Here is a 19,766-nt window from a genome sequence, read left to right as displayed (position 1 = left end):
TAGGAGGAGGGGATTGGTCAGGTTACCCCCAGGGTGTCATCTCCAGGGACCTCGAAAGTTCTGCAATTATAAGGAACTTATAAGCAAATATTTTATTGTTCATGTCCTTCTTCTCTTTTAGGCAGAATATGAAGTTACTCCAGATGAAAAACTGGGAGAAAAAGGGAAGGAAATTATGACCAAGTACCTCACCCCAAAGGTAAGAGGCCCCCCAGGCCCCAGAAGGAGGAGTGGGAGGCCTGACACAGGAATATGGGCTCCCAGAACTGTGCCCAGCTGTGCGGGCAGCTGGGAAGCGCCGGGCTGGTGGCTGCCATCGGTCTCCAGAGATCCAGAATTCTCATCCTCCCCAGAATGCCCATGCCTGGCAGGGCTGAGATGGGTGGTCCAGGCCCGGCCAGCAGGGGTGGTTGTGCGGGATTGGTGTGACACAGAAGGGGTCGGGGGTGATGGGAGGGAAAGAGGGTGGCCAAGGCTGTGTCGGCAGAGGCAGTGCCAGTAGAACACATAACAGAATGCAGAGGGTTCTGAAGTAGGTTCTGGAGTTTACTGAGGGTGAGGGGCCACCCTGACCCCACCTCAGGAGCACCCCCTTGTGGCTGAAGGAAGAGAGGCAGCAACACTGCCCTTTCCACCCCCGCCCCACTCCTGTCTCCAGGGTCCTGGTGGCCTTGCTTCCCTGGAACTTGTGTCTTCTTACCCCACCTTGACAGATAAATGTGTTTTCCATCCATGTCACAGAGCCTGGCCTGGGAGCCTAGGATTCTAATCCCAGCTCTTCTACCCACACAGCCATGCTCCCGCACTAGGCCTCAGTTTCCCTTTCTTAAAAATGGCCCTCCCTGCCTGGCCCACGTCCTGGAGGCCCAGAACACTTAAGATGAGGCCTGCCTTCGAACAGCTTTGCGTGTGTCCCGCACCCCTGTGGGCCATCAGGGAGAGACATGTGTTGCCAGTGAGACATAGAGACTCCCAGGAGGTGATGTTTAGCCCCTGAAGAAAGGCAGCTCCCGACCCACCTAAGAGTATTAATCAGTTGATCTTTAATTAGCTTGACTCAAAAGGCCCTGCCAACCCCCGTGGCCTGTGTCCATTGGCAAGTGCGCTAAGGCAGGAGGCATTGAAACCGGTGCTGCAGTTACACAGGTGGACTTCAGCCCAGGAAGCAGGTGGGCTTGTGGACAGAAGGAATCCAGGTCACATGCAGCAGCTCCTCCAGCAACAGCTGGGCTGCTGAAAGCCTGCAACCCCTTATGAAGGCATCCACATGACACGGGGGTTTAAATCCACAGTAGCCCCTGCACCGCAGGGGGCTAAGAATGACAGCTCTCTGGCTGAGCTCCTACAGGGAGCTAGACGCTGCCTAGATGCCCTTGTGATGCTTGTAGCCTCTAAGAGATGAGAGACAGATAGCCCTGCTCACAGGCCGCAGCGTGCTGCCTGGGAGGGAGGAGCCTGCTACAGGAGGGGCATAGCTAGTGAAACTTCGGCCGCCCTCGGCAAAGGCAGTTTCCACAGTGGCTTGGCATTGTCCACCCAGCTCTGCATCCATGCCCCTTCAGGGCTGCCCACCTGCTTGGGTCCCCTCCGGATAACGGCCACTATCATGAATTGAGGACCCACTGTGTGCTGGCGCCGTCTCACTTAGTCCTTGTGTTACCACCTGATGGGATTCTGTTGCCTCCACCATGCAGGCAAGGACAGGGAGGCTCGGGAGGGACTGTCACTGTCCCAAGTCACACAGCTGGGACTGAGCCCCGCTTGGGGTGACCCAGGAGACCTGTGTCCCCTATGGTCCTCTGCCCCCTCGCTGCCCTCACTGCCCCCTCCCTGCGAGTCTGCCAGCCTGGCTGATATCCACGAGGATGAAGTGGTTCTTTGCCCAGCCTCACTTCTCTGTCTGCCTGTCCCGGTGCTGCGGTGAGGCTGCTGCCCTCTCTCCCTGCCTCGTCCCACCATGTCAGAAGTCTGCTCCCAGACCCCCAGCCTGGGCCCTCCAGACCTCTGTGCTCCTGCTCAGCAGTCTGGGAGGAGGGAGAGGAGGGGCCCAGCCTCCCCGTCAGCTCAGACAGTTTTACAAGTGCTTCGGAGACTGCCAACATTTTTTTCTGAAGTGCTCCTCAGTTTTTAAAATTTAAACCACACCGTGTTATGGCCCAGGGGCCTAGGGGAGGTGGTCGAAGCGGTCCCATGGGCCAACTGTTTTCCTACAATAAATTTGGCACTGCCTTCCCAGCCCTTCCTGTGGCCGAGCTCTCAGGAGCCTGTTTTACTTCTCAGTCCTGCAAACGCCCCAGGTGCTAGGGAGCAAGGGGCTGGGAGAGGGGCTGAGCTAGTGGCCGAGGCCCCAGCATTGGCTGAGGCCTTGGGACAACTCCCAGAGCCATGTCCCCAAGCCCAGATTGTCCGTACCTTGGGCCTTCTCAAGATGCAGCTTAGGTGTCTCAGCTCCAGGAGCCATTTTCCAAAGGGCAGACCCTAGAAAACTGGTATTTGAGAAGAAGAAAAAAAAAAAACCCTGAGTAGTCAATCCTACATGGAATACTGCACGCCGCCCGCCCCTCACCCCACCTGAAGACTCGCCCAGCATGGGAGCTCGTGAAAGGCTCTGAGAGGGCCTGCGATGAAGAGTTCTGTTCAGCTGCGAACAAGACACTTCCTGGACTTACGTGACCACAAAACCTTTTCTCCTTTTCAAACTTCATATCCTGCGGAATACGTCTTGGGCTGCAGCACACATCCTGGGGTCTTCCAACGGGCCTCCTTCGGCTCCACGTCCCTCCTCCCATGACCTCCCACAGCCCCCGACCCCAGGCTCCGCCATGCCCTTTCACCACCTCACCTTGACGTCTGCACCTCGTCGTCTTTGTTCAGGCTGTTCCCTGCGAGGCCCTTCATCTGCAGGTGTGGCCCCTACACTGTCTCTGTCTCTCTGTGTCCCTGCTGGGCCTGACGCCCCCGCTGCACAGAGCCTCCCTGCCTCTGGTTGGAGGCCTTCACTCCCGCCTGGGTGGTTTCTGAGAGCGATGCTCTGGTCCAGATGGTCAGCGCTTGCGTGTTTTGGTGGCAGGTCCTGAGGATCCCGCCCTGGGTGGTGCATATGGACCGGTCAGTTGAACGCAGTGTGGCTGGCGCCAGCATGGGACTGTGCAGAGGGAGGTGGGGGACGGGCTCGTGAGAAGCTGTTCCTAGACCAGCCTGGGCTGGTGAGCCAGGGAGGCTTCTTGGAGGTGAGGTGGCTGGATCCAATCTTTAGATGATGCGGAAGAGGAGGAGGAAGCCAGGTACAAATGAAAGGAAAGGAGAAGGGCCTCTCATGAGCAAAGGTTAGAGTTCTCACCTGGGCCATCCCCCCTGACCCCACCCCCGCCAGGGGATGTCCCATCTGGCAGTGTCAGGAGATATTTTTGATTGACACATCTGGGAGGATGTACTACTGACATCTAATGGACATAGGCCAGGGACACTGCTAAACACCCTGTAATGCATGGGTGGCCCCACAGCAAAGAGTGATCCGCCCCAAATGGCAGCAGTGATGAGGCTGAGAAACCCGGTACAGAGGTGGGACGGGTGCAGGGTGATCAGTTGTGTGGGAGACAAAGGTTGGGGGTGGGGCCCTCTGGGCAGCAGAGCCTGGAAAACCACGTCAGGGACTTTGACACCACACCAAGGGCAGTGGGAGCCACTAGGGCTCCGCATGCCATGTGCAGTTTAGGCGGAGGAGAAAGGAGAGGGGGAGACACTGGAGGCAGGAGACCACCCAGGGACCTGCCGCAGGAGCGTAGGGATGGTCACCGAGTGGGTGCAGGGGCCCAGGAAGGACCGGTCACGTGGGACAGGGACATTGCCGTAGTTGGGAGGGTTGCTAGCTCACTGGGTGGAGAGGACGGCAGCTGCCCTCTCTGGGGCCCCCGGCCCCTGCACAGGGTTGGCATGTAGCTCTCATTCATCGCCAGGTGGTTTGATTGACGCAGCGGAGCTTCTGCCTTGGGCCCTCATCGTCTCCTGCCTCCTGTCTCTTTCTGGGGAGCCGACACTTGGCCGGCTTGCGTCTCCCAGTGCCTGACTTGGTGGTTTGCTGGGAGTCTGGCTGGAAAGTCCCCTTTCAAAGTCCTAGCTCGAGTCCTGGCCCAGAGCCGAATTCTCGACCCCTGAGGGGTGATGCCCTTCAAACCCAAAGTCCCCTCCTCGGACACTGACCAGGGTCCTGCATCAGTTACCCATATGTGGCTGGCTCTGCTCTGGGGGCCGGGGTGGGCTTCGGAATGGGTGGAAAGCTGTTGGTGATCTGACTCATAGGCAGCAGAGTGCTGTGAGAAGGTACGTTTTAGAACCAGGTGGATGTGGGTTGGAGGCCAGACTGGGCCTCTTTGAGCTGTGTGGCCTTGGGAAAGTTGCTTAACCTCTCCGTGCCTCAGGCTGCTCATCTGTTGTGTGAGCGGCACAGTGGCGGGGTTCACACATACCAGCAAGGACAGAGCCCAGGAGCAAGTGTCATCTTAGACACTCACTCAGCATGGCTGTCATCTGATGGTCCCCTCCCTCGTCTGTGCTTTCAAAACCAGTCTGTTGAATGAGGAAACCATTCAGACGTGAACGCCCGCTGTGGGTTTGCGAGAGGCCAAGGAGGGGTCTGGAGGGCCCGCAGCCATGGAGGGCTGGCCAGTGAGGCCGGACTCATTAAAAGGCAATGCATTAGTCAGCCCTGGCCAGTGCGGCTCAGTTAGTTGGAGCCCTGTCCCATAACCAAAAGGTTGTGGGTTCAGTTCCCGGCCAGGGCACATATCTAGGTTGCGGGTTTGATTCCCAGTCCAGACGTGTACAGGAGGCAACCCATCAATGATTCTCTCTCACATCGATGTTTTTTTTCTCTCCCTTCCTCTTTCTCTGAGAGCAGTAGAGAAATGTCCTTGGGTGAGGATTAAAAAAAATTAAAAGGCAACGCATTAGTCAGGATGATCGATGCTTAGCAGCTGCAACAAACAGACCCAGATCTCAGGGCCTTCCCACGATGGAGATGTCTTTCTTTCTTATGCACAATCTGCTTGGGTTGTCAGCTCTCCTGGGTGACAATGACCCGGGGTCCTGGCTGCCACTGTGGCTCCACCATCTTGAAGCTGTTGTCCCACTGTCACCACCAAAGGGGAGGAGAAGGGTGACAGAGGCACATGAGGCTTGGCCCGGAGTGACACGTCACTTCCTCTCCCAGTCCATTGGCTAACGAGGGAGGCTGGGGGGTTTGGGGGGGCACACTCAGTGTCGCCTCCTCCCTGTGTTCTCACCCCCCCAGGCTGAAAACACTGTCCGTGTGGCAGGCTGCTCTCGGAGTCTCGGGGCTGGTGAGATGGCTGTGAGTGTGGCGCGTCTTCGAGACAGTGTCAGGCTCATCAGCTCTGAGAGGCTGCCTGCCCAGGGGCCCCTGACAGAAGCAGGTGTGTGCTGGGCTCTATAGAGATCTGGGCGCTCCCCTGCCAGGTACCTGCGGATCAGAAGTGATACCGGCTACAGGGGTGCAGGGGCAGGGTTGCTCTGAGTTGGGAAATTACTGACAATAATAATGAGATCCTGAAAACAGTGTTAGATACTGTAATCATCCATCACTACAGACTTCATTTTTAACACACAGCTTTGTGGAAAGATAATTCACATACCATAAAACATCACCCTTTACAGTTCAATGGTTTGTGAAATATTCGGCATGGTGTGGCTACCACCGTTATCTGATTCCAGGACATTTCATCGCCCCCAGTAGGAACCCTGCGCCCATCAGCAGCTGCCCTCCGCTCCCCTCTCCCGCCAGCCCCGGCAAACACTCATCTCCTCCTGCTTCTATGGGTGTGCCTGTCGCGGACATTGCATACAAACAGAATCGCACCGTGCGTGGACTTGGGCGACTACGCATTTCACTGAGCCCGTCCGCAGGGTCCATCTGTGCCGTCGCCTGTATCAGTGCTTTGTTCCTCCGTGTGGCCAAATAATCTTCCGTCGTTCGGATAAACCACACTATGTCTTCTCGTCAACTGACAGATACGCGGGCTGGTCCCACTTTTTGGCTGTTGGGAAAAATGCCGCTGTGAACGTTGATGTACGAGTGTTTGTGTGGACGTATTTTCGTTTCTGCTGGGGACATACTTAGGGGTGGGACCGAGGGTCACGTGGCAACGATATTTAATCTTTTGGGGACCCGCCAGACCGTTCAAAGGGGCAGCGCCGTTGGACGTGCCCACCCACAGTGTGTGAAGGGTCCGATCTCTCTGCCGCCTCCTCGGCGCTTGGCATCTTCTGTCTTTGCCACCGTACCCATCCTGGTGGGTGTGAAGCGCTAGCTTGTGGTTTTGATTCGCATTTCCCTAACGACCGATGATGTCGAGCACCTTTTCATGTGCTTGTTGGCCATTTGTATGTCTTCCTTGGAGAACTGTCTATTCAAATTCTTCGCCCATTTTTAAATTGGACTTTTTTAATCTTCTTAACGTTGAATTTTTAGAGTTCTTTGTATGTTCTGGGTACAGATTCCTTATCAGATATATATGATTTGCAACTGTTTTCTTCCATCCTATGGGTTGTCTTTTTTCTTTGTTGATGGTATCCTTTGAAGCATAAAGATTTTAAGTTTTTAAGGATCTCAGATTCATTTTTGTGACTTGTTTTTATTTGGTCTTATCTGTCCTTGTAAGACGGCCTCAGCTGGGGGCAGGGGGAACAAGGTGTGTATGGGGACAAGGTAAACAAACCGTAGAGCACATTAGGCCCCTGAATCTGTCTTCCTCTGGAGAACCGCAGCCCAGTCGCCCACTGGAAATAGTTGGGCCAGACCTGGTCCTTCAGGATCATTCCAGCCCTTCTCCTCGTTGACATGACGATGTTTTGGGGGCCCTCTGTCCAGCACTGCCGTGGCGTCTCCCACACCTGCTCTTCCATCGTCCCAGCAACTCCTCAAGATGGGCATCAGTGTAGCCATTTCACAGATCAGGCAACCAAGGTTAGGGAAGGGAAGAGGCTGCTTTAGAATCGTGACAGCAGGCTTCAGTGCCGCCCCTGGGAATCATCTCTTGGCTGCTTTGTTGCCATGGTTCATTTTATTTAGGCCCAGGAGCAGCTGAGCCAGGTCTCCAGCTTTAAGCTGCCCCACCCCATCCCTGTGGCCTGGCAGGTGGTACCAGCGGAGCCCAGGGCAGCTCAGACCTGGTGGAGGGCACTGCCGACAGGCCCTGCATGGGTTTCTTCTATGGTGACCTGGACAGGTGTTTTGGAGCAGGCTTCTGATGCAAAGCCCCTGTTCTGGGTGGGGCGCCAGCAGTGCACCAGGCAGGCAGCCCCTGGAGAGCATTTCTTGCTAGAGGTCCCTTGGCAGGATATTGTTCTCTGGGCCTTCCATGGACGCACGCCTCTTCGTTTCTGCAACAATGATCGGGGAAGGCGGGGAAGTCTGTTCTTCTTCTTCTTCAGGAGAAATTACCCATCAGCCCAAGTTCCTGCACAAAAGAAATTTACTCCTAGTGCTTGTTTGGCTCTCCGGAAAACATCCACCTTTTAAAAAGTAAAGAGTTTGAATGAAAGGAAATAATAATTACTCTGAAGTCCCCTTTCTTCAGGCTCCCGCACACAGCGTAGCTTCACTGGTCCATCCCTGTCCTCACCCCGGTAGTGGCATAGGGTCTGAGATGCCCAGGTAGGCCGGCTTCTCAGCGGGGGGCAATTCCAGGGCCTCTGGGGCAGTCAGCAGCTTCAGTCCTTGTCCTCAGCTTCACATGGCAGCCCAGTTCTGCCACTCCCCGGCTGTGCATCCTTGGAGCCCCAGCCTGCCCCTCTGCGCACGGGGACGGTGACAACGGTGTTCTCAGGGGCTCGTGGCCATCAGTCACTCTCAAGACACCTTCACAGTGAAGCCTTTGCTGTAACTGCACACCACCCTTACGATGATTTGTGTAACACTTTTCTTTCGATCAACCCGTCTTTTAACTGAACATGAAATGAGTTTGAAAAGGAAACTGGGTATCAGGAACACATCTGGAAAACCAGTATTGATTTGTCACACGTAAGGGTGACTGGAAAAATTGATACTGAATTCTAGCTAGATACTCTTTTGCCTGCCTAAGGCTCTGAGCCTGAAGCCTCCTCTCTCTGTTTGAAGGGGGGTTAGCGAGAATGAGAGACACGTCAGCAAGATGGTAGCTCCACACTGCGACTGTCTTCTGGAGGCTGGGAGACTTGAAGAATTCAAAAGGGCCTGCCTTTTTCCCTGAGCGATTCAATATTATTTAATTGTGTCCCTGTGCTTCAAAAGACCACCTCATCATCTTTGGAAAATGCTGGGCTACCTATCTCCTTCCCAGCCATGATGCATTTTAGAAATGATGGCTTGTTGGAAGACAGTGTGACCTAGAGCCAAGAACACTGGACCAGGAGTCAGGCTGTCCCTTGACCTCCCTTTCTGGGGTCTGTGACCTTGGGGGAGCTATCTGACCAAGTTGGTTTCCAGGGCAACCTAGGGCACCGAACATGAGCGGCTCAGGCAAATAAATCCCTCTGTTCCAAGTGCATGCCCCGTCCTCTGTGGGGTCTGAGGCCCCAGCACCCAGAACAGCTTTTCCATCTTGTTGTCAATGAAGTTGGCGAGCTTGGAGTCCCCCTTCACCTGAGCCCTTCCTGAGCAGGACAGGAGGGGCAGCTGGGCCAGCCCAGCCCTGCACCCTGGCTTTTCCCACTTCCTGCCCCAGCACTGCAAGAAGACTCCAGGGTGGAGGGGGATTGAAAAGAAAACTTGAGAAAGGGACTGTGTTCCTGGAGTTTTCTCAAGCCACGTTGGGGGAGGGGCAGGCGCTGGGCCTCTTTCTCTTCCATTTTTGGGAACAGCAGAGAGAGGAAATCAAGACAAATAAGGCCACATTTGGGCTCACTAGATTTCCTGGGGTAAGACAGGAGAGAGCTAGCATTTACTGAGCAACTATTGTGTGCCTTGAACTTCTTGTTTTACGTTTAACTGGATTCTCATAACAGCCAGCTGAAATGGTAAGAAATGGGGGCTCAAAGAGATTAAGTAATTGCCCAAGAACACCCAGCTGGGGCCAGTGTGGGGCGCCAAATCCTGGCCTGTCCTCTGCCCATGCCCCTCACAGCCAGGTGCCTCCTCTCCTTGGGCGCTGGGCAGGGTGAGGAGGTAGGTGGGCCAGATGCTGTCTGGGAGGCCCCTCTCACTCCAAGCACCTCTTGACAGCGATAAAACCTGTGGACCCGGGACCAGATCTTACTCTGTGCCAAACACAGCACTGTCTTTTCAAACGTTAATCAGATCGGCCTCCCTGGTGCTTCACGGACGAGTACACCCAAGAGGGCAGGTGGGCCGAACTGAGGACGTACGTGCGGGTGGTCCCTCCTGGCCCCGTCCACCTCCTAGCCCTGAACCTGGGCACCAATGTCCACTCTGTCCCTAGCATCTGCTCCTCTCACCGTCTCCCCACACAGCATGTTAAGCGACCATGTAATTGTCTTTCAAGTGACATACTTAATTTTCTCCCCAACCTTTCCTGGAAAACAAATTCTCTTTGCCTGAAGCCTGATGTTTTTTCAGCTCCTAATGTTTTTGAGACCGATGCGCCAGCTGGGACTCCTCACAGCAGGCCTGAGTGTGCCCGTCTGGGTCCCTTTTCCTTTCTCGTGACCTTCCAGGTCAGAAAATTGGATGTTCCTTTGATGCTGGCCAAGCCAGCTCTGACTCTGACCCCTGTTCCCATGTGTGTATAATATTTCCTGCCCAGAGTTCCTCTCCTCACAGTGGCCGGAGACAGAGGAGTCAGCAGGAGGCTTCCTGGGGACACCCCCTACCCCCAAGCTCTGCCCTGGGTGGGCAGTGGGGTGGTCTCTGTGGGGCCTGTGCTGGGCCGCCTCACTGTGTGGCCTGGCAGGTGGGCCTTGGGCAGAGAAATGACTTCATGGGGATGGGTAGTCAGTTGCATTCCCTGGATCTTAGGAGATTCCTGCCCCTCCTTCACTCCCAAGCCCCATGGAATGAAATCCTCACTGGAGAAAAATCTTCCAAGGCCAAGATATTTCCAACACAGTTTCAAGTGAAGCAGCCTTGGAAGCCGTGGGATGAAAGGGTGTCCTGGAAGATGGAAAGGCGGCTCGCCGTGCCCTGCCTCTCACGCACAAGGAATGAGGGGCGCTCCCCGCCTTGAGGACCCTGCACCCCAGCCCTTCGGATCTGAGCTCCACTCGAGAACTACCTGCGTGGGGCTGTGCCGACTCAGAGGAGAGCGGCATTCAAGCCCCTTGCCAGGAAAAAACCCACCTCCCCAGGTCCCCGAGAGCAGCCCCGGCCTGTGTAACAGCACGCCATCCCCCCCAGTGCTCTGTGGGCCCGTGGGTCGTGACCGGGAATTACTGAATTGACGGAGTCCGGCTGGCCTCCCACTCCATCTCCAGGCACGTTTCATTTTGTTAATTATCAGTTTTTGCTTTTGACGTAAAGAGTCAAGGTCTGGGTCAGGGTTGCTTGTGTGTTTTCCTTTCTTTCTCATTAAAGTTGCCCAGCCCTCCGGGCCCCTTGCTAAATTCTGCCAGTGTTTGAAAACATCCTCTCACTTCCTGACCCCTAAAAATCCTTCATCCTGATTGCTGCGAAGCCACTTGAACAGCAAAGGAAATATGGGTTAAGACCCTTGAAGCCCCAAATTGCCTTTCCTTTCTTGAAGGGGTTTTGGTTATTTCTTAAGGTCTGTGTCCTCCACCCTGCTGACCCTGGGACCGGGACACCTTGCAACCTAGGGTGGCCAGTCAGCAGCGGCACCACGGGGAAGGGCTGGAACCCCTCGCTCAGGTCTTCTGGCCTCACGAACCCCGACTCTGTGATGTCTGTGAGCCCGCAGTGTGTTCGGGGTCCTCAGAGCCATTGTAAACCCTGCCGCCTTAAATTTGCCCAGAGAAGTGTCAGTCTGCCACAGGCCTCCTCAGAGTACTTCCCAGTGTGCAAGCACCAAGGGCTGAAGGAAGGAGGGTCCTTCTCGCTACCCAGCCAAATTCTCTGTGTCCAATGTGGACACCTCTCTGTGGTGTCCCTCCCGGGGGCCACCACGCTCAGGCTCCTTCAGCCCCCATCAGCCTTAAACTCCTGCCACTGGCCAAGTGAGCGGGTCCATGAGGTCCCTGGGGTGGAGCTCATGACCTGGACACTCAGGGGACCTGTGTGGCTGGCGGACTGGATCAGCCCGACCACAGCTGGAGAAGCGACGGGCTCCTGGCCTTCTGCCTGGCCACAGCAGAAGCGCCCCCTGCAGCCCCACAGGTAGAGACAGCTCCTGGGCCTTACACGGTCTTCCTGGCCTGGCAGAGTAAGCAGCTATCCCCAGGGACACCCCCAAATTGGTGCATGAGATTGCTGCCCAGAGTTAGGGAGATTGCCCGGTGGTGGTGTGTATCTACTTTGTAATGGGATTGTGGGGCTTACAGAGGCCCCGGGACCACCCCCAACACCACCCCCAACACAGTGTCAGGGCATCAGCCTTTCTCACCTTCCCCCGCCCCCATGAGAAGCCCCAGAGAGCCCGTGAGCCTCGTGGAATAGCCAGTCTCTGGCTATTCGTTGCAGAAAGATCAAGGTGCCAGTCAGGCTCCCGAAGGTTTGATGGCAGTCGGCCAGGAGGGAGGCTCCTGGGTGTCCCTCTGGAGAAGGGCCCTTTGGAGACTGAGTGCTATTGGAGATGAGGGAAGATGCAGGTTTGTGGGGGCTGAAGCTTAGGTAACTTGGGGAGTGTGTTCTTTAAGAAGAAGAACAGAACATTAGGCACACAAGTGAGTGTTTCCTGAGAGTGGGCAAAGAAACGCTAACAATGATGGGAGCTTGGACATCAAGGCCCTTTTCCTGGGAGAGCTCACTGCACCGGAAGTGCTTCCCAGTGACACGTGGCTTCTCCCACCTAGAACTCTGCCTTTCCCAGGGCTGCAGGCCAAGGGTCCTAAAAAACCTTAAGCTTCCTCTGCTTTGGGGTGTCACTTCTGTTGGAGACTGTGCACCCCAGAGGGAAGCAAGGAACAGCACCTTCCCTTAGGACTTACAAGGGGCATGGTGAGTTTCTGAGGGGGGCATTTGACATTTTTCTGGCTTCTACCCCAAGGCCCTCCGGCCACCAGCTTCTAGTCCAGCCGTGTATCCCTGCCCAATGGGGCTGAGTCAGGCGCAGTGCTTGGCAGAGCAGCCTACCCGCCAGGCTGACCGTGCAGACACTGGGGAGGAGTTGGGGTGCTTCATCCTAGAGCTGCAGTATATAGACATCAGGCCCCGAGTGGAGGGGATGGTGACCCCATGCCACGTCCCCCATGAGCATCTGGCTGGGCTGATTTGTGTTTCCCCAGTGACCAGGAACCCAAAACCCTGCCTTTTCCCTTTGGTCCTGTTCTCGTTTGGGGCTTGTGTCTGCTGCCTGGCCACATACAGACAGAGGAACTGGCCCAGACGGACACGGCGCGGCGGTGGCTTTGCCACATGGCACTGAAGGTTTTGATTAAGAAGGTGGAAGACTAGAGCTTTTTCTTCCTGTCAGGCAGACCTCAAGTCAGCCCTTGAGTGAGGAAATGCCTTCCGAGACTCCTGCTCAGCAATTCTCCTTTGTCTCCCGGTTCTGATTGTACGAGCAGGTTTCATTTCCAGCCGGTATTTAGGGTCGGAACGGCCCTGTGTTCTTCACCCAGTTGCTGTCCCTGGGGCCGGGGGAGCTGGGCTGAGTTAGTTCATGGAACTCAGAACCAGCCACCCTGAGTGTGGGGAAAGGAAATCTAGGGGAGGAGAAGCCCAGCTTGGGTAGTGTTTAGAGGGTCCTCCTAGTCACCTGGCCCAACTCCTGATTTTACAGATGGTGAATTAGTCTGGATTCTTGGCAGCAAGTGGCAGACACTTAATCCAGTTGCTCAAACAAAGGAGGGATTTATTGGAAGGGTAGGGGTGTGATTAAGTGAAACTGTGAGAGGCACGGCTGTATCTGGGCGGAGGAACCTCTGGCACCAGGATGCCTCGCCCAAGGTCAGCTCTAGGTTCTCCCCGAGCTGGCCACCCCCAAGTCTCCAGTGCACAGTTCCTGCCTGAGATGGGCACCCCAACCAGCTATAACTAAGAAAATCCCCGAGAACTCCGATTGCCCCAGTGGTCACACAGGCAGGGGGTAGACCAGATGACCTTATGAAGGTGCTCCTGATGGACAGGCCTCCTAGTTCACCACCTCCCTCTCTCCTGCTGTGAGTGTGCATATGAGCACACCCTTATTCCACAAACATACCGAACACCTACTACGTCCCAGGAACATTGTCAGCTCATTTCAGCGAAGCGGGGTGGAGAGGTTACAGGTTGGGAGCCAGGCTGGCCTGGATTTGGATCTCGGGTCCACCATCTCCTCTCTGTCTGTGGGGCCACATGGGGAGCGCGAGCCAACATCCTAGCGCCATGCTGGGTGCTGATGGGTCAGGAGCAAATGACATGCCTTCCCTTCGGAGAGCCTGCCGAGGCTCAGTCTCCACGTCTGTGACCCTGGGACATCTGTGCAGCATCGTTCAGGGGGTCAGCAGAAGTAGAGAGCTGTGAGAAGGCACATGTCAAGGGGCCAGTGACTGTCGGGTGCACACAGCTGGAGCCTGGTTCCCACCCCCGCCCTCACCCACAGCCAGGCCCTGGCAGCTCTGCGTGCAGAGCCTCCCGCCACTGGCTCGGGTCCCCTCATGCAGGGTCAGTGGGTGGTGGGGGTGTAGTTGTGGGAGTGCCCCTCCCCTATTCCTGTCCTGGGAGGGACATGGGGGTGCCGCCCCGGAGAAATAGCTGCCTCCATCCCGGTGCAAGCAGAATGGCAGACCCCTAGGCAGCCCCTTGTTTGGAAGGAAGGGGAAGAAACCCTGGCGCCTCTTTCTTCCAGAGTGCGTCGCCTCTCCCCTGCTCAGCCTTTCCTGAAAGCCCAGTCTCTCCACACTGGGAAATTGCGAATAGCTTACGTGGGAATGTCAGCTGCCCACAGATGAAAATACACACATCATTAAGGCCTAAGTGCTTGCGTCTGGAGATAGGGCGGACAGTCCCCTGGGCTGACCTTTTGTTCACTGGCGGAACCACTGCTAATGAGCGCTGAGACCTCAGGGGGTGTTTTCGTGTGTTGAAGCGAAGCATGTGCTGGCTGTTAGCCTGCGTGTGTGGAGTGGGGGACGCTGAAGGCACTGTACACACCGCAGTTGCCAAAACAGGCAGCATCCGCCGAACCTCACTCCCAGCCCCCGTGGGCCTCCACGAAGGGCTTGCTCCCCACAGCCAAAGTCACATCCCCACACGGTCTGAGAAGGACTATGGCAGTCTTGAAGGACATGATGATTTTTGGGAATAAGGCCGTCTGACCAGGCTGCCTGGGATTGAATCCGGTTTTCTCTCCCATGCTAGCTGTGTGACCTTGAGCAAATTACTTAACTTTTCTGAGCCCGCTGCTGCATCTATAAAATGGGGATACTAATAATAAGGCCAACCCTGAGAGGATGAGAAAAGATAACCTTTGTCAGGCTCTGAGGGTTTTACATACAGTAGGTGCTTGGGAAAGGGCAGTGACTGTGACGAGGACAGTTGTCCTGGGGGCAGGAGGGGGTCCTGCCTGCTCAGACACTCGTCTTGGATGAGGTTGTGTTGGAAGTGGGTCCTGAAGACTGGGTGGGACTTGGACTTACCATGATGGGGCAGGAAGGGCTCCTTCCAAGGGAACAAGCAAGGGCCCAGTGGCTGGAGAGCCAGAGCTTGACCAGGGACAGTGAGTGTACCGTGCGAGCATCAGCCAGCAGAGGGCAGGGAGGGGCAGCAGGTGGGGAACGGAGTCAGGGGCCAGGCCTTTGGCAGTGGAGACCAGCTGTGCTGCGTGGTGCCGGACAGCTCCCTCAGGGTTCATTACATCAGCGAAAGAGCAACTGATACGGAGACCTGTGAGGGGCCTGCTGACCAGTCCAGGGAGAGAAGAGAATTCTTGAAACCAGGCAGTGAGGTGGGCATGGAGAGGAGGGGCTGGGGGGAGAGATACCAGGGTCAGGACTGCAGTGTGGGTGTCCACATCTGTGAAGTAGGGACAATCTGGTTTGAGTAGGGCCAACGAGGCCCGCTATGTCCTCCCCCAGAGCTGGCTCAGGACCCTAGTTTAGAGCCCTTCCAGCTCAGAACCACTGCCCACTCTGAGGCCCATCCCGGAGCCCCCGGGTGATCTGGCTCTTCCATGGGCCAGCAGTGTGGCTGTGGAGGGGTCCCATCCCTCTGTGGCCTTTTCTGTCAGCTCCCCATCTGTGCCGCGAGTCCCCCGAGCTGGGCCCTAACGGGCCTTCCCAGGAGAGCCCTCTGTGATCTCCACCTGATGCTCCATCATGGTCCTGAATCTCCGAACAAGCAGAGGCTGTGAGGGGGCACCCGGGCTGCTGACTTCGGGAGTATTGACGGCTGCTGAGGAGGAGTGGGGTGGTCCTGAAGAGCCCCTTGTGCGTGCCTCCAACCCTGGGTGCCTCCAAGGACGCAGCCACATGAAGTCCATCCCATTTCCACCCTGATGTCTCGAAACAAGGCTTTGAGGCCAGGAAAGGCTTTGGGAACCAGGTCCTCAGACCTAAGGTCTCTCGCTGATGCAGGAAATGATGTGCCCTCCTCCTGCTAGTCGTCACGGTGCAGAGGGCACAACGGTGCCCAGGGAAAGGAGGCGACGGCCAGGCCCTGGCAGTGCCGCCCTCAGGGCTGATTCTCAGCACCCAGTGGGAACCAGCCTCACAAGAGGTATCAGCACGTGTCAGCTGGTCCTGCTTCGTTAACTTTGTCTAGAGGAGTCCGCCCCGCTCTGAGCAGCCACCCTGCTGCTCGCAGCTTCAGCCAGCCTCCAGGCCTCTGCCCAGGCAGTCCCCTCCACCTGGGTATGTCCAACCCGCTTCTCAGGGTCCAGCTCTCGTTTTCCCTCTCCAGGGCTCCCTCCCAACGGATCTCTCGTTTTCCCCCTCAGTTGTTATTGCAAAGACTGCACTCCGCACATCTGAGATGAGTCACTGAGTCATTATTCCCCTTGTGCACCTGGTCTTAGAGGCCTGGGGAGCTGGTCTACCTTGTGAGTGAAGCACAGGAGCAAGGGGCTCAACAGCGCCACCTTGTGGAAGAACTGTCGTGCTGGCCAACAGGCTGGTGCAGGCAGAGCCCACTGAGGGTGGGTGTTGCAGCATCTGAGGGAGGCAGAGCCTTGGGTGTGGTGGGTAATGGGCACCTAATTCCTGGATTGAGTACTGAGTAAAGCACCCAGGCATGTCTTCATGCCCAGATTGGGCCCGTGCCTCCCCACCACTACCCTTCCTTCTCTGGCATGCTCAGCACCTGAGATACCCCAGATCTCAGATCTTGTCCTCCTTCAGGTTAAGCACAGAGAAGGCCCTGGAGAAGCTGCAGCTAGGACCTGGGAGGGGTGAGGCTTTGAGCAGTTGCAGCACCAAGGGGGTGCTGGGGCGGTGTTAGCCTTCCTGTGGATAATCTCTGTTAGCCCGCAAGTTGCCCCGGGCCACACGCACGGCTCACCCCAGACCCATCGTACGTGAACGCAGCTCCGGAACTAGTCCTTGGCTCTTCTGCCCAAGCAGGCTGCTGCCCACCCCCCACTCCCTCCTCTTTAGACCTCCCGAGGCCCCCGGGCATCGCATCCCCACTGGTCGCCAGGACTGTGTCTGAATATTGGGGAGGTTTCCATCTGGTGGAGCAGAGGACAAGGGGTCTCGCTGAGGCCACACGTCACAGTGTAGGGTCATGGGCAGTGCTGGCCGAGTGCGGACCTGAGAACTTACCGGGGAGTGGGGACAAATGGGGGAGAGGGGCTTAGAGAGCATGAAGGTGGAGAGCCCACCGGGCCCCCTTCACCCCCCTTAGGGGCTGCCCGACGTACATGCCAAGTGGCACGAAGGGTCTTCTCAGCGCGCAGTGGGGCCCAGGAGAACGCCTGTGCAGCCTCATCTCTGGCTGCCCGGTGTCCAGAACCCACGGCAAATGTCTCAGGGAGAGCAGAGTGGGCCCGGGCCGTCAGGGGAGGAGGTAAGAAGGAGCCGGGATCCTGAGGAGGTTACAGCCCGACACACATATGTCGCTGTGTTGTGTCTATCTCGCCAGCAGGCCTGGCTCCACCCACATGTGCCCCTAGTTCCTCTGGTGCAGGAGATGGGTTCAAGGTCAATTTCTCATTCTGGGCAGGGGAGGGGGTAGGGAGCAGGTTCCTCCCCCTCTGGGTGAAGGGGGCTTCTATCCAGAAGCACAGACTCACACAGGGGATAAAGCACACCCAAGCTTTAATGCCATCTCTGTTCTACTGTGCCCCACCCCCCCGCCCTGTCTCCGGCAGAGGAAATGGAGAGGAAGGAGAGTTAGCCAAAGAGGGGACGAGGTACAGATTCTCTTGTTCCAGAAGTGACTTCAGGGGCAGGACAGGCGCCCCTGCTGCCCTCAGCTCCTCCAGGAAGACAAGCCCTTTCTTCCTGCAGGAGGGAGAAGCGGGCATGCCGAGCCACATCCCCAGGCATGGCTTGCTGTCTCAAGCTGTCCCAGGACTTGACCACAGAGCCCTCCTCAGGGCAGCTGGGGCTCCTCCTGTCTGTCATCAGGGCGGACTTTCCAGCAGAGCTGGGTCCCATCAAGGTCGGCCAGCTGGTTAGCCTCAGCTGTGTGAGACCATCAGGAGGCCAGGCATTTGTTCTCATGGGGCCTCCAGCAGAGGAACCCTGTCCCCGTCCTTCCTCCAGTCCAGAAGCCGTGCCACCAAGACCCACTTCCACACACTTCAAGGGAAACGAGGTGCCTAAACTGACACTGTCCTGTTCAGGTCAAGGCCTGCAGGCTGGAGCGACCTGAGAAGACCGTCTGTGACCAAAGAAATCAGTGTCACTTCAAAGCCCTGCAGGCCTGAGGGGGGCCCGGGGCCCAGGGTATCAGAGACCTTCAGCTCTTTTTGCTCTGTAAACAGCTAAGGGCCTGAGGCCCTTTCCATTTGGTTAGAAATTAGGGCGCATCTTTGACACGGAGGAGGATGTTGCCCATCCGTCCTGCCCGCCCTGTGCCGCCCAGCATAGCTCTCCAGAGCCCGCCCTTCCCCAGCCCTCCTCACACGCCCCAGGGGCCAGAAGGACTGGCTTGCTGGAAAGAGATCTGAGAGCATGGAATTCTGTCTTCAAGGCACCCCCATTTCGGGAGGGCCAGGGAGAGCCTGCCTGATTGTCTCCCTCTGGAACTCACTTCCTGTCCCGGAGGGGAAGGGCCAAGCACCCTCTGATTCTGACAGTGAATGGCCCTGAAATGCCCCTTTGGGCAGCTGCCCCCTTGCCCTCCTGGCAGGGTTCAGTTTCTGACTTACGCTGGCCAGCAGCTTCTTACTCCCTCCTTTCTAGCAAAGGTGTCCTCCCCTGGAGTCACTTGAAAGGGGCTTTGATTGGAATCCCTTAATCTCTTCATGTCAAGCCAAAGACTGAGTTTAAACCCGTGGTGGTTAAAGTGAACACATTACTACCTGCTCATTAACTCCGTTAGGGCTTTGACCGGTGGGCAGCGGCCCCTGGGCTGTCCCGCCAGCCGGTGCCAGAGACTGGCCGTGGTGTGGCCAAGCAGGCAGCCCAGGTGGCTGTCCTGGCCTGCAGGTGGAAGGGCCTGACCCCACCCTCTGAGAAGCCTTTCCCAGATGACCCCAGCCCGGTAAGACTGCCCCTTATCTAAGCCCAGTGGCTCCTCACCCTGAGCTGTGCCATCTCCCCTACAGGCTCTGCCTGCCTCTGCTAGGGGGCCTCAGGGTGTCCTGGTCGGCCCCGGGGCGCACACCACACCTCCTGGGAGGTGGGGGGGAACACAGGTGGCCCAGGCAGCCCACCACCTCCAACCAGACTTATTCTTGGCCCATCCAACGTGGGTGACCTTTGGCAAATGACCTCAGCTTCCTGCACCTTGGTCTCCTCATCTGTGAAGGCATTTCACTCAGTGTCTGTCCAGGATTGGCCTCAGTAAAGGCACACCATTGTTATCAATTATATTATTTCTGCTGGCTTTAAACGTTGGGTCTATAAATAAATTTAATTTGGACAAGGAGAAAAGAGCCTTGCTGTTAAAGAAAGTGCGAGAACCATAGAGTTCCAAGCAGCCCATTTCACACATTGCCGCTTACAGCCAAGAACAGGGAAAGGACTTTCCTGTTGGGATCTCACCTTGTCTCACGTCTGTCTTACTGGAGAAAAAGTGCTTTGCGGTTGAGGACCACACAGGGTTCACCTTTTAACAGCCCACCCGCCGTCCCGGCCCTCCTCCCACTGCCCAGCACCAGGCTGGGCCCCTGTGGGTGCGGGTATGTCCTCCCTGGGTGAAGTCTGATGACAAAGCAGTGGCCCCCCCACGTGCATGTCTGTTTGATCTCTGCTGATGCCCCCAGGCCCCGGTCATTGTCCTCTCTCACTAACAAACACACAGCAGGCACCAGGTCTGGGCCAGCCACCGCGCCCTGCACACAAGGCAGCCGCAGCCCCTCAGCTTTCTTCCTGAAGCGAATTTGCCCATGGCCTCAGGGCTTGTTTTGATATGCCGTTGTTCCCAAATTCTGGAGTTCCTGATCCCCAATAGACTCAGCTGCCAGAATTCCCAAGAAAGTTCCCCAAGTCTTAGAAGCAAAAACTAAAACAGAAAAACCCCGACCATCAATTTCCAAGTCTTGAAGCGCCAGTAGGGCCTCCCTGGAGCAGCTCCTTCCTGTTACAGGGGGGAAGATGGGGGCCCGAAATGG

The 19,766-nt window shown here is 56.6% G+C and overlaps 1 protein-coding gene across 1 annotated transcript in view; it reads left to right on the top strand.

Annotated features, from left to right (window-relative positions):
- Positions 1 to 19,766, top strand: part of GRK5 (G protein-coupled receptor kinase 5) — a 187,340-nt gene that overhangs the window by 146,180 nt on the left and 21,394 nt on the right. The window contains exon 4 of the mRNA XM_024555551.3: positions 122 to 199. Within this exon, the coding sequence (XP_024411319.2) occupies positions 122 to 199 (78 nt within the window). The remainder of the gene's footprint in view (positions 1 to 121; positions 200 to 19,766) is intronic.

Source organism: Desmodus rotundus, chromosome 4, assembly GCF_022682495.2.
Source record: "Desmodus rotundus isolate HL8 chromosome 4, HLdesRot8A.1, whole genome shotgun sequence".
In the NCBI taxonomy this organism is placed as follows: Eukaryota; Metazoa; Chordata; class Mammalia; order Chiroptera; family Phyllostomidae; genus Desmodus; species Desmodus rotundus.
This window is presented reverse-complemented; position numbering and strand designations above follow the sequence as displayed.